The sequence below is a fragment of the Branchiostoma belcheri genome, unplaced genomic scaffold (assembly GCF_001625305.1).
Source record: "Branchiostoma belcheri isolate BF01 breed outbred unplaced genomic scaffold, Haploidv18h27 scaffold10, whole genome shotgun sequence".
NCBI classification, from domain to species: Eukaryota; Metazoa; Chordata; class Leptocardii; order Amphioxiformes; family Branchiostomatidae; genus Branchiostoma; species Branchiostoma belcheri.
This window is the reverse complement of record NW_017802380.1, coordinates 1015558-1029482: the sequence shown is the minus strand read 5'-3', so window position 1 is coordinate 1029482 and position 13925 is coordinate 1015558. Positions and strand designations below refer to the sequence as shown.

The window sequence follows — 13925 nt, the reverse complement described above, 5'->3', positions numbered from 1 at the left end:
CGGAGGGAGTGACACTCCTGAACCCGGCATGCCAGGCCTTTGTCAGACAAGTGAAAGCAGCTTTAGGATTAGTCCTGGGTTTGTTGCTGTAAGCCAGAGTCGGTGTTGATTTTTTGCCCCATCCGTGTCACTGCAACACTACAGTATGTGTCACACACCTCATTTGTTCCAGAGAAGGAGTGACGTGAGAGGTCCTACAGGCAGGGCGTGAAATTCATTTTTAGGAAAAGTTGTTTCAGTGCACCTAGCCTGAAAATTTACATGCACAGGAAAAATTGTTGGTTGCACAACATAAGATAATGAATAAAAAGTAGAATTAATTGAGTCTAATTACACATCTCACTGCTTTCTCTTTTTGAATATGAAAATAATTGCTGACTTCAAAAGCTTGACATATTTATCACTATCTGGTTTTTATCATATTTAATAACTCTTAAATGTCAAGAACTGCTGTATGCTAGTGTACAAAATATAGTACCTTACAAAATTTTGGTCCTTAACCCCATTGAAATGTCTAAATACACACATTCATTATGTACCCTAGTATTTTGAGCCCTGACAAGTCTGAGTGATTGTGCTATCTTTGGGGATTGACACACACACACAGGTGTTTTTGTCAGATTCAATACCACCTTCTTAATGCAGAGTGATCGATCATCAATGGGGTATTGTATTTTTAAAGCCTCCTGGGGACTCAAATCCGATATAGATACAGAGTTTGCAATTAATAATGTATTGGGATGGTCAGTTCTTGGAATTCCTTCACATCAAAATGAGACCTTGATTGAAGAGCAGTCACTGTTCTTGGCTGTGCAGGTGTGGTATTGCTGACATCTGTTCATTGTTGTTGTGTATGCCAGGTGATATTGTGCTCAGGTGCCTCTATTATGTTCCTCTTTGTATTCTTCTTTAACTACAGGACAATCATAGTGTCCTACAGGGTCAAGTCTTGAAGTCTAAACAAAAGGCTGGTTTGATATATGTTGGCAGCCTGTATGTGAAATAACCGGGTTCTTTTTGAGATACATACTGTTTCCTGCATGGTTTAGATTTTCTGTCAAAGTTGCAACTGTTTTATGTTCCCATGATTTTCAGCTTTTCGTTTTTCTCAGGAAATTGCCTTTTCATTTTGGTGGGAGATATACATGTAACTGCTGTCAACAAACCACCTTTCGCACCTGAGGAAGCATGATTGTTTAGACCTCGGGATAACTCAATTTTGGGTAACTGAATTTCCAGCATACCAGCAAACAATAGGTGGTACAACAGGCGAGATTGGTCAAATTAAGGTCAGTGTTGTTAGTTCCCATGTCAACACATGTCAGAACCTTACTGTGTTTCACACGGAGTGTATAATGCCATTTTTCAATCAGAAGTACGTTGAGATTTGATTGACCAGCCATGTCGTATTGTGTAGGAATGCATTTCACTGCGTACCAAACAGTGCGGTTGCAACTTGAAGCTGGATAGTTTGTTGTATTTTTTGTAAGGTTGATTAATGTGGAAAGCTTTTCAACTCACAGTCTATTACCAGTAGTGAGTTTAGTATTTAATGATGTACCAAGGGAAAGGTACATCCTCAAATTTCTTTCAAAGGTGATCTACTGTATTCTGTAAACTGAACTGCCTGGAAGAAACCATTACCAGTTGTACTATCATTGTCAACATCATGTCTAAACTGGAAACTTTTCTAACTTGATCCCTTAGTCTGTAGTAATCCCATGTTACGGTGAGTCTAGACAGGCTAATCCAAGGTGCAACCAACAAAGGCTCAAACAAACAAACAAACAAACAAACAAACAAACAAGCAAACAAATAAACAAAACTAGGCACTGCTCTGATCTTTGACAGGCCTCAAAAGTCATACTGTTATGTTACCATATCGTCATGGAGAAAATCAGTGTCCAAAGAATGTACAATGTTTTATGACATTACTCTTTACACACACATTACACGTTATATTTTGTACTCATACAACCCATCCTACATGTACACATGTATACGCATTGCTGAAAGGTGTCCTCCCTTTGTAAGGGCCCATCTGTTCTGACCCACTGCAAACGTATCATAACCAGTGGATCGGCTTTCAGTATGTTTACCCTCAGAGCATCACTGATGCACCTGGTGGATAGTGTAGCCAACCTGTTTGCACAGGGTTCGAGGGGCAGTTGCTGCCAGGTATTTGCATGTGACGGTCAGTCGTGTTGTAGTGTCTGGTACTGTATATCGAGAAACTTTTGTGGTTATCATGAAAGTTCATCTGTGTTGGTAGTAATTATTATAGTACATTGTAAAACGTTGAACTTAATTCCAACACACTCTCTGTAAATTGTGTGTTGGAATAAAGTTCAATGTTTTACTATAAAAATGGTGGTAGGAACGTAGGAGGGAAAAGAAAGTTTTCATGGTGTTTTAGATTTGCAGTTGAGACAATTCTGTAGTACAGTAATCACACAAGGAAGACATATTTTGTGGTGTCATGAATTTGTACATTGTAGTGGAGAGGTCACCATGAAAATAATGTACGACCATGGAGAAAGTTTCACGATTTTACAGTAGAAAATGTTTGGGGTTATGCCTTTAAGAGCATCATTGACAACTTGTCATCTGCTTGGTTTGGGCTGAGTGGAGGGTCAATTTGCACAACAGATTATCCTGTCTGCTGAACAGAAGTGTCTACTGTAATGTGGTCATCACCTTACAACTTAGAGGGGATGGTATCCACAAGTGGAAGATGCTTACTGTTGGCTTTTAAGAATAAGAAAGTCAACCAATCACACATTTATTACTAGGAACCGTTGTTTCTTTCACAATGGAAACAGAGGAAAACTTAACAGGGATAATACTGGACCTGTTAAGAATCATTTCAGTCATTGGGACTCATAATGTTACACAGGCAAATGGATGCATTGTTAAGTACCTTTTCTGTATAAAACACTTTGCCATCTCATTTAAAAATATGTTATTCTAAAACTACAATGTTATGAAAAAAACTTGACTAGTAATGTCATCATCATCTCATCTTAAGTACTGCTGAGCCCAATATTGACATTGGATTATTAGCAGCTGCACATGTTGTTATTTACAAAACAAGTGACTGGTACAATAGAAACAAGGGCAACTAAAGGAGGGGACACTACGGAACATAAATAACTGAGTCTGTTGGTGTAAAGGACAAGACAGTGCATTTAGTGTGTTAGTAGGACATATATATATACATATATACAAGACGTGTAGGGGCGACTCAATGCAGCAGGGTCCTCGCCAGTCCAGATTTGAACTGGGCGAGGGACCCCGCCTCCGCCACACCAGGCTCAAGTTCGTTCCACTCTTTGATGGTACGAGGGAAGAACGAGAGCCTGTAAAAGTTGTTCCTACTCGCGATGGTCTGCAGCTTGAGAGCGTGGTTGGTGCGGCGGGAGCATCGAGTCGCCGGGACAACTCTAGATGCGTGCGGCACAGAAATAACATTGTTGGTTATTTTGTATAATGTGGCAAGTCTGGCGTTCTTCCTTCGGTGTGCTAAGGACTGCCAGCCCAGCTTATTAATCATGTCGGTGACAGAACTTGTACGGTAATAGTTGTTGGTAACGTACCGGGCAGCTCGTCTCTGCACCATCTCTATCCGACCCACCTGATCCTGGGTGTGTGGATCCCAAACACTGCAAGCATATTCCACCTGTGGTCTTACCAGGGCCATGTAGGCCCTTTCCTTGGCCGCAGTGCTGGCGATCCTCAGGCAGCGTCTCAGCATGCCAAGTGTTTTGTTGGCCTTAGATGATACGGCATCAACATGGCTGCCCCAGGTCAGATTATCATCGACACACGTATGATAATGTTGAAGAGACTTAAGTTTGTAGATATAGGTGAAACACTTTGTAGATAAAGATGAAATACAGCATAATTTTCCTCCTCTACTTTAGTCATCTACATTTTTGTAACTTATTCATATAACATTGATACATTTAGCCCTTATTGTGTATGAATAAAGTTCACTGCCATTGTCAATGCTATCAGTACCTGTCACTAAAACAACTGTCCCTCTTTTTGGTTCCAGTTTGGACCATGGCAGGGACAACTCCTGGCCAGCTGGCAGGGCACCAGCCATGGAACCTGCAGTCACCCACCGCGCCATGGGGGACCACCACTCTCAGCATTGACAACGCTTTCATGCCAACAGGAACTACAATTGGTAAATACAGTATAATATACAGTCTTATTAATCTTATAATTAATAGGCAGGTTTGTAAATTAGTGTCATGTTTTAGCAAAGAAGATCGTTATTGTCACACAGATTCTTTATTGACTGAACAAAAAGAACAGGGACTTTTGTATGGTATTCTGCAACAAAGCTAATTACATGTTTGAATAATGTCATCCTACGTACGGAATATAACGTTATGTATGTGGCAAACTACATAATTATACATGTACGGGTGTGACAAGAACAATCTTGAGTGAGCCAATATGCCAATGTACTGGCCTTAATTTTACATGTACATGATTAGTTTAATAGATTCTCTGAGGGTCAAAGAGGCCACAAATATACAATGTATCTCCACTGCACATTACATTTATGTGCCCCTTATTAATTAGATGACATAATATGAAGCATTTATCTTTCAGGACTCATTGTATTCGACACACGTATGAATTTTTCATGAAAGGAAACTTTGTTGTAATTGATTTGTAAATTGAAGAGAAATATCACTGTTGATAATAAACATTTCGTAGTTCGGTTGTAAATTTAATTGACAGGTTTTAATAAAATCAATATCTATCACAATGCTTCTTAGGATTCTTTTTGTCATGTATATTCATTCATAATACATCAAACAAAACAAGACAAGTGGTGACCGATCAAGTTATGCAATTCATACCACCAGTTGTCAGCATGAAAAAAACAGTACAACAATAATACAAAATGATCAAACATTTGAATTATTACAGATACAAAATTAATGTGCTTGAGATTGAAATTCTTATGATTTCAATGACAAATCAGCTGTCCAGCAAATTCTATGCATCCAACCTACTGATTCACAATTCATTCGAAACATCAGAGTAATAAATTTTTTCAGTTTCGTCTTGAATGGCAGGTTCTGGAAAAATTCCTTATGGTTCAAAATGACAAGGAGAAAAATCTTTCTTTTTTTCCAGGACAATTCTATGCATTGAACCCTCTGAACATGGTGATTTCGCTACAATTCATTTGAAATAGTCTTGAAACGTCAAATAATTTGGTTTTGAATGACGGATTCTGGTTCCTTATGTTTGAAATGACAAGTTGATTATCTTCTTCTCTACAGCACAATTCTATGCATCAAACCCGCTGAACAAAGCCCTGACGAGAGCAGCCGTGAGGACTGTTATTGAGAGGCAAGTGTCCAGCGGGAGGAACCCTGAGGTAGCCAGCATCAGTGTCGGGGGGAAGGTGCTGGTGGAGGTGCTGTTCAAGACCGAGGAAGGCTGGAAGTACTTCAAGAGGATCCAGGACAGCGGCCGTCTGAGGCTGGGGCTGGAGGACGAACTGAGGAAAGTGAGTGTCGCTGTCAATTAATGGCGTTTGAAAGTTACTGGATTGAGGTCCACCTACACTGAATGTTTCACACTGAAAGCTTATTTGTAATTTTGTGCCCAAAGGCAACTTGAAAGTACATAGGAAGCATACATGTGATAGAGACATAGCACAATACTCTTAGGTATCAAACATACAAATGATAAGGACAGTTGTATCAGTAGATTAATTCAAATACTGGTGATTATCATAAACAAAATCAATTCAAGCACTTGTTCTGGCTACATGTATATTCTAAGACAAGTTATGTTTTGGCGTCTTGGAAGCGTCATTTAAACAGAAAGGGATGTTCCCACTAATGTCATGAAAGTTCATCTGTGTTGGAAGTTACATGTTTAAAGTTAAAACTTAATGTTCCAACACAAGGGATTGTTCTCACCTAGAGCTTTAATATGACCAGTCACTCTGGTCTTCTTCAAAAGAGATACAGACAATGTCATATTCTACTTCATTGCAGATAAACTTCCCAGGGACCAAGCCCTTCCCAGGCTCCCCACAGGCTGCCTCTGCCTCCAAGTACAAGCGGTACCCGGGCATCTCCATACACTTTGAGCCACTTCAGCATACAGGTCAGTCTTATAGAGAGCTTTTAGTGACACAATAAAAGTACAGTGACTTTCGTAAGGTCTTCTACAAGTTACACCTACAAATAAAAAAAACATGTGGATACAGATGAACTTCCATACAAACAACAGGATACAAATGACATCAATGAACTTGCATACAGGTAAATGAATAAATTAACATGTTGATTCTATGGATAAGTCAAGATGTCATGTACCCATTACTTCTTCAGAAAAGAAAAAATTAAGTTACTAAAATCATGCTTTTTTTTCTTTGTATTATGTCGGAAGTCAGAGTTTTAGGTTTTTTATTTTTGTTTGTTTGTTTCAGCAGCAGCAGCCTCACCCTTGCCGCAGCTTTCAAAAAGAAAAAAAAATTATGTTGCTGAGATCATTTTTTTGTGTGTTCCATAATGTCAGATTACAGAGTTTTATGTTGTTTATGCCTGTTTGTTTGCTTGTTTCAGCAGCAGCAACAGCATCCTTGCAAAAGATAAAGAAAGTAACTAAAATCATGCTTTTTTCTTTGTACCGTTATTTCAAAGTTGGTTATGTTTGTTTGTTTGTTTCAGCAGCTACAGCAGCCTCCCCCTTGCCCCAGCTGGCCCTGACCCCTCCCACCCCAGCGGTGGCCCCGGCCCAGCCAGCCTTCCCCGGCGTCCCATTCTCCACCTACGGCAGCATGCCATCCCTACAGTACGGCAGTTCTCCTCCCCGGGCCAGCTCCCTTCCGCAGCCCTCCGTAGACAGCCGACGCTCATCTGTGGACACCCTCCCCTTCACAATTTCCTCCGCGAAGAGTTCTCCTCCCGAAGACTTGACCCAGCGAACGTCGCTGTCGTCCCACGACTCTCTGCGATCATCCAGCCTCTCTCCTTTCATCACGGCCGGCTCTCCGCCTGGCTCTCTTCACTCCGGTGTTACCTCCGTTGCCTCCTCCATCCAGAGGTCTTAATTGTTTATTTATTTATTTATTTATTGTTTAGCACTTAAAAATAAAATAAAATGTAACACCTGTGTCCATAATATCACCAGGGTCCATAATATCGCCACCTTGAGAAATAGTGTGCTTAAAGATATTTTTACTGCAACATACTTTTGGTATGCACTCCTTCACACATCAAATGTACATACCTAGGGTATGTTACAGTAAAAATATCTTTAAGCACACTGTTTCTCAAGGTGGCGATATTATGGACCCTGGTGATATTATGGACACAGATGTTACATCACTATTATTCCTGGAGTCCTTTACATAGAATACAGCATTATATCATTAACCATTATTTACGTACACTTTTAACTACTTTCAAGAAAACTTGTCTTATCAACATTTTCCATCTGATAATGATAATACAATAAACGTCATTGAGTTATAGCAATAATTAACCACATTGAACAATATTACTTACAAAAAGTAAGGCAGAATTTTCAGTTTCTCGGTTATAATACACATTAAGCATTAATTAATACAATTAATAATATTACATTATGCAATTAATAAAATTTTAACAAAAAAAACAATTATGTACTAGGTCCACCCTCGGGTCCTCACCGACAAAGAGCTCCGAGTTCGGCTCTTCTCTTCACTCGACGTCCCCCTTCGTGGGGTCTCTCCCACACGGGAGCAGCCAGTTTGGTGGAACGGCCAGCTCGGGGCTGTTGTCCATCAGCAGATCGCCCCCCTCGGACCACGGATCTCTGCCGTTCTCTGCTTCTCCACTCATGGGCTCCTCCAGGAGAGCGTCTGTAGAAAGTTGTAAGTCTTATTTTTATTTACTTAATAGTTTACCACAAAACAAGGCTCATGGGAGCCACTTAAATGTCTTGGATTACTGTACAGCCAGAGAGGACAGATGTTTGTTGACCTTAGACTCAAAAAGTTTAAGGTTGAACCCATGTGGGAAACAATCACATGGTAGCTTGTTCTATTTTTAAGGTTTCCATGTTTGAAAACTTCGATTATGTGTGTTTTTTTCTTAATGAAGATCTCTGTTGTACCTGTCCTTGGTGCTGAAAACCTTTCGAATACAGTTGGTTTGTTGTAGAAAGTTGTAAGTCATGTTTTTAAGGTTTCCATGTTTGCAAACTTCGAATATGTGGGTTTTTTTCTCATGATGATTTCTGTTGTACCTGTCCTTGGTGCTGAAAACCTTTTGAATACAGTTGGCTTGTTGTAGAAAGTTATAAGTCATGTTTTTAAGGCTCCAGTGTTTTGAAACTTATAAGATGTGTTTCTTCTTATGACCATTTCTGTTGTCCCTGTCCTTGGTGCTGAATACCTTTTGAATACAGTTAGTTTGTGGATACTTGTATTCCTATGACATTTGATAAGACATACATTGTACATACGTACCATGCATTACAATTCTATAATCACACAGTATGATATGTGTCATAAAGCAAATGTTCATCTATCTGTAAGACTGTGTCACATTCAAGGTAAACATGACACCACAAGTTTGGAAATAATGTCACACTCATGTACTACATAGAGCTAAAAGACTAGGAGATCTCATACACCATACTTTCAGAACAAACAGATGATACATTTCCTACAACATGTGTATACTAGTTTTAGCAAAACAACCCCAAATTTTACCATCGCTAATTTCATCTTGTATTGTTTCTGATTTTAGTGAGTCTGCTGCAGCAATCAACAGGACTACCAATGTCTTCATTGCAGGTAAGTGCCTTTTTGGCAATGCCACATGGGTGGATTCCTTTTCTCTAGTTTTCTTTTTCACAGTCAATGTCACATTTTGTGAATTATCTCTCTCATATCACACATCCTGTAGATATTGTAGATACGGAAAAAAGTTTTTAGTTCATAAGAATGGTGCATGTTTTCTGAAACAGGCTTGAACTGTAATTTCTACCAGAAAAAATTAGACCTACCCAAATTTTCCTCATTCCTTCACAAAAACTGCTGTTTAACAGTCAAAACTTTGGGTACTAAGGCCACACCAATTTAATTTGTTGGTTCTCGGATTCGCCTCTTCGTTTTTTTCTGATTTGCAAAAAAAAAAAATTTGATTCTGGTCCTGAATCAACTGAAAAATGCTCATGTTTTGCCCCCAACAGTTGAGGAATGTCCATTTCTTCCTAGTTGTTACAGTTTTCCCATCTATCATTGCAGTGGTTTGATTAAAAGTTCAAAATTCAATGTTTAAATTTTAACCCAGCCTTTTGTGTTGACTTCATGGCTCATTTTGTAGCATTTAAGCCTATAATAGGATGCCTAGACCTGTTTTTATTTTTATTTTTTTTCGCCCTGTCGCTTCATATTTTTTCTGAAAAAATCCGAGAACCAACAAATTAAATTGGTGTGGCCTAAGTGGAATTTTTGTGTTGGAAATTATAGTATCTGTTCAAACCTGTTTCAGAATGACTTCTACCAGAAAACAGATGAAGTTTCTAGCTTAGCATGGATTGATGCATGTTTGTGTGACTAATGTTATGCCCTATACACTGTTTTTTCTCACTACTCAGAGCACGCTGCACACCCTACCGTGGCAGAAGGTCTGTCTAGATCTCAAACACACAGTCTTTTTGCATGACTCCAGGGCAAATGCCAGACTTTTGTTCATTTTTGAGGTTTAGTTTTCTTACACGAAGGCCAAACCTTGAAAATGAACAATAATCTGTGGTAGTTTGCCCTTGGTAATTTTGGAAGTATTATTTTGGACGATGATTATTGTAATGCATGCAGCTGAGAACCTCTGATTTCCTTTTATACAGTACTTTCTCAATAATCTTGTTTCATCTTACATTTAGGGAGGATCATTGTCTTTATTATGTTATTTCTAGTATGATATTCATGTGGGCCACACTTTTATGATACCATTTGGTGCAAGTGACGTTATGGCAAGTCACTATTGTCACAGATAAACTTTTCTTCAAACATTTTTATGGATACCATCCTATTGTTTTTTATTGCTATACTACAATGTGTACATATTATTGCTATACTACAATGTGTATATGCATAAATTTTATGTATTAATGTATAATTTTTCACCTTTCCAGCCTGAAGAAGAGGTTGCAGGCTACATCCTGATCAGGGCCCTGGGGAGCGGCAGTTTCGGGGAGGTGTGGCTCGGCAGGAACAGGAAGGACTGGAAACAGGTGGGGCCCAGAGTACCTGTAGATCTACTGTAGATTCATTTCCTTTTGTAGTGGGTTTATTTTCACAGCATGTGGAAAAAGGAAGTTTTTGTGGTGTGAAGTTTACATTTGAAACAATTCTGTAGAACAACAAAAAATCAAAACACATACTTGCAGTGTCAGGACAAGTATTAAAGGTACATGTATACAGCACTAAAGATTGTCTGATGATTTCTGTTGTATCTGTCCTTGGTGCTGAAAACCCTTTGAATGCTGACTTGGTACTAGTGTTCCTGTGTATGACATTTACAATATACCATATACTAAAAGTCTATAATCACAAAGCATGTCATGACTGAAAACTGACTGACCAATGATCTCTGTTGTACCTGTCCTTGGTGCTGAAAACCGCTTGTCTTAATACAGTGAGTACAGTTAGCTGTTATGACATGTGTTACGATTGCCCCAGTATGCTATGAAGCATGTCTTTCGATGCAGTGAGTTGTTGTTCCTATAACATTTTATTAAGAACATTATACATGTGTTACCATTCTATGCTTCCACAGTATGCGATGAAGCGTGTCTCGATGCTGGAACGTTCTGAAGACGAGAGAGAAGCAGCCCTGCAGGAGTCTGAGGTGCTGCGAGACCTGAAACATCCCAACCTGGTGGGGTACAAGGAAGCCTTCGAACAGGTCTGTAGTTGCACTGAATCCTTACTTGCATTTAGAAGTAAACATAAAATGGAATAGCTTTTTTTTATATTGTCAAGTACATGTAAGGGAGGATATATCCAGAAGGTGGATGCTTTATAGGACTTACAATATCCTGCATTATTCAGTGAAAAGATAATACTAGTACTACATTTTGTCTTATAATGACTAGACAGGTCCTTTTTGTACGGAAATACTAGTATACAGAACAACAAATGGTGTTCTTCCACCCCACCTTCCTCCCCCCCACCGCATGGTCGCCTGTAACAATAGATGATACACTTGTACCTGTCCTTGGTGCTGAAAATACATGTACTAAGAATAGACACATCTAGTGCACAAAGAGTATTAACTTAACCTATTAATTAAACTGATTATTCTGTGATCAGTCTGTGATTATGTTAATTGATTGGTAATAGAGTATGGCCCAAGAGTATGTTAATTAAAGTATCTCCTGAATGCTGACAACATTGATTGCCCCCCTCCCTCCCAGTTTGGTACATAGTAATAAACTACTGTGACGGAGGCGACTGTATGATTTTATTCTTCTTTTTACTGCTATGTTAATAGCCCCCATTACTGCTATGTTAATTGAAGTAACTCACAGTGAATTCCCCCCACACACACACACACACAGTTTGGTTACCTGTACATCGTGATGAACTACTGTGACGGAGGTGACCTGTTCACCAGGCTGAAGGGGCAGAGCGGCCGGCCTCTGGAGGAACCTGTGCTGGTCGAGTGGTTTGTGCAGATTGCCATGGCGATACAGGTACCATTTTTTAAAACTCATGACCTAACATTGATTTCAGTTTTCTTTTTTACTAATTTTACATGTAGATCACACTCAGATCACACCTGCACCGTTGAATGCACAAGAAATAGTGCAATTATACAGGTATATTACAAATAACATAGAGTATATTGTTTCAAAAACTATCACTAAAAACCATCCTACTATTATGTAAGGCCATTGTACCTGTCCTTGGTGCTGAAATCACATGTATTAGACATGAGGCTACAAATCCCTTTATTACCAGGTCTTTGATGTCACAATGTATTATTATTATATTCAATGAGCTTTTCAAAAGACTGTGAGTATAATAGAGAAAGGCACAGTACTTGTTTTTTGTTTACATATTACATTTGTACACTACACATCCTGATTCTCTGACTTCTTGGCCCTTCCCTTTTGATGGTTTCTTCAATTTCAGTTGATCAGTATAGAATAGTTCTGCAACAGTTGTCTTTTTTAATTTCAGTACCTTCACAACCACAACATCATCCACCGTAACCTGACCACCCGGAACATCTTCCTGACCTTGAGGTACCGTCTGCTGAAGGTCGGAGACATCGGGCTGCCCGCGGTGGTGGATGGAACGCGCTCCATGGCGGAGAAGCAGAAGGCCAAGGGCATGGCCTGCTACATGAGCCCCGAGTCACTCGCAGGGCGGCAACACACCAAGGAGGTAGCTACACACTTTTGTGTCATTTTTTATTTTATATATATTGTTTATTGTTTATTTAGTACATTAAAACACATGGCAGCTTCATTTGCTAATATGCAAAGAGGCTGAATTATGCATTTTATAAGCATGTTAAATAAGTCAAGCATGATCTATATAACATGATCTACAAGGGGTGTTCAATAAGTTCTCGGCCTCACCTAGAAAATAAAGGTCAAAGTCATTGTTATTATCTTTCCAAAAGATTGTTGAATGACTATATATTTGAGTTGCAATTGTTTAGTTGTTTTGAGTTGTTTGTATGACTCTACTTTATGTTATATTGCCTCCTAAGTTTGAATTCTGTTTTACATATCATGGGTTCCCTTGGAAATCTGTCCTATTTGGCTGAAGGGGCTACCCATATGTTCCCAAGATATCCTTTTATGTGTGCAACAGCACTTTTTTTCTACAGGATTTCAGTAGGGAAGGAAGCCAAATCAGTACATCTTACAGTTTTAACAATGTAATTTGCAGACCTAATTTTATTTTTTATTAGGCTGATGTGTGGGCTCTGGGCTGCTGCCTGTATGAGATGGCCTCCCTAAAGCACGCCTTCCCATTCTACGACAGGGACATCAACAACCTGGCCCTCAAAATCGTCAAAGGAAAGGTAGGTACCATTACAGTAATGCAGCACTCACTGTACTGTATTCAGTTGGACATTCAGTATGACATTCTGCTAGAATCATAACAATGCTTTAGTGTGATGTACAGATTGGTACTAAATTTATTATTTGACACTAACAAGAACAATTTACATCTACACAATGTATATCCATGTGCAGGAAGATTTTTAAATGTCTTTCTTTATGTGCTTTGGAGAGCAATCTTTGAATCTCCAAGAAGTCAACTGCTTTTTAAAAGAGTGATTAACTCTCAGACTGTTATTGTCTCATCATTGATTATTGATCATCGATATAATTTTACACTCTGTTGAAGAAAGAGGCACAACCAAGTGTTTTATTCAGCCGACGTTTTGGTGACCATCTGTCACCTTCCCCAATTCTGACTGTTTCACATTGTACAGCACAGGTGTCTCTCATATATAGCTGAAACACACGTGAACCAGTCAGAATTGCCAGACACTGAGACAGTCAAGGAAGATGACAGACAGTCACCAAAACATCGGCTAATAAACAACTTTTTGATTGTGTAAAAAGAGTCTCTTTATTAATCTTGATTCAATCTGATGAAACTATTCACGGTTACATTCTGTTGTATCAGATGGGTCCACTATACAACAGTTACAGCCGCGACCTTGTGGATCTGACCAAGGACATGCTGCAGATAGAACCTGACCAGCGCCCGACGGTGCGGACCATCCTCCGCACCAAGTTCATCAAGAAACACGTGGCAAAGTTCCTGGAGGAATCCATCAGAGAGTAAGTCACTTCAAGTGTCTTTTAGATTTTGGTCCCCCTGGCAGCTTTTCTTGGCACCAGGGCTCTAGCCAGCT

The 13925-nt window shown here is 39.3% G+C and overlaps 1 protein-coding gene across 1 annotated transcript; it reads left to right on the top strand.

The window, feature by feature from the left end:
- The first annotated feature begins 3793 nt into the window (after positions 1–3793).
- Positions 3794–13855, top strand: LOC109468808 (serine/threonine-protein kinase 33-like). Its single transcript, XM_019767150.1, has 14 exons — positions 3794–3806; positions 4058–4192; positions 5310–5539; positions 6036–6147; positions 6714–7089; positions 7677–7900; positions 8781–8827; positions 9634–9663; positions 10171–10269; positions 10815–10943; positions 11599–11733; positions 12224–12430; positions 12966–13079; positions 13694–13855. The coding sequence occupies exons 1-14, from the start codon at positions 3794–3796 to the stop codon at positions 13853–13855; spliced, it is 2013 nt and encodes a 670-aa protein (XP_019622709.1).
- The last annotated feature ends 70 nt before the right edge of the window (positions 13856–13925 follow it).

What these genes read in the sequence shown, in the direction of transcription:
- LOC109468808 (XM_019767150.1), top strand. An exon ending in GCCAACAGGAACTACAATTG is followed by an intron (nt 4,193 to 5,309) that starts GTAAATACAGTA and finishes TCTTCTCTACAG; the next exon opens with CACAATTCTATGCATCAAAC. An exon ending in ACACCCTACCGTGGCAGAAG is followed by an intron (nt 9,664 to 10,170) that starts GTCTGTCTAGAT and finishes TCACCTTTCCAG; the next exon opens with CCTGAAGAAGAGGTTGCAGG.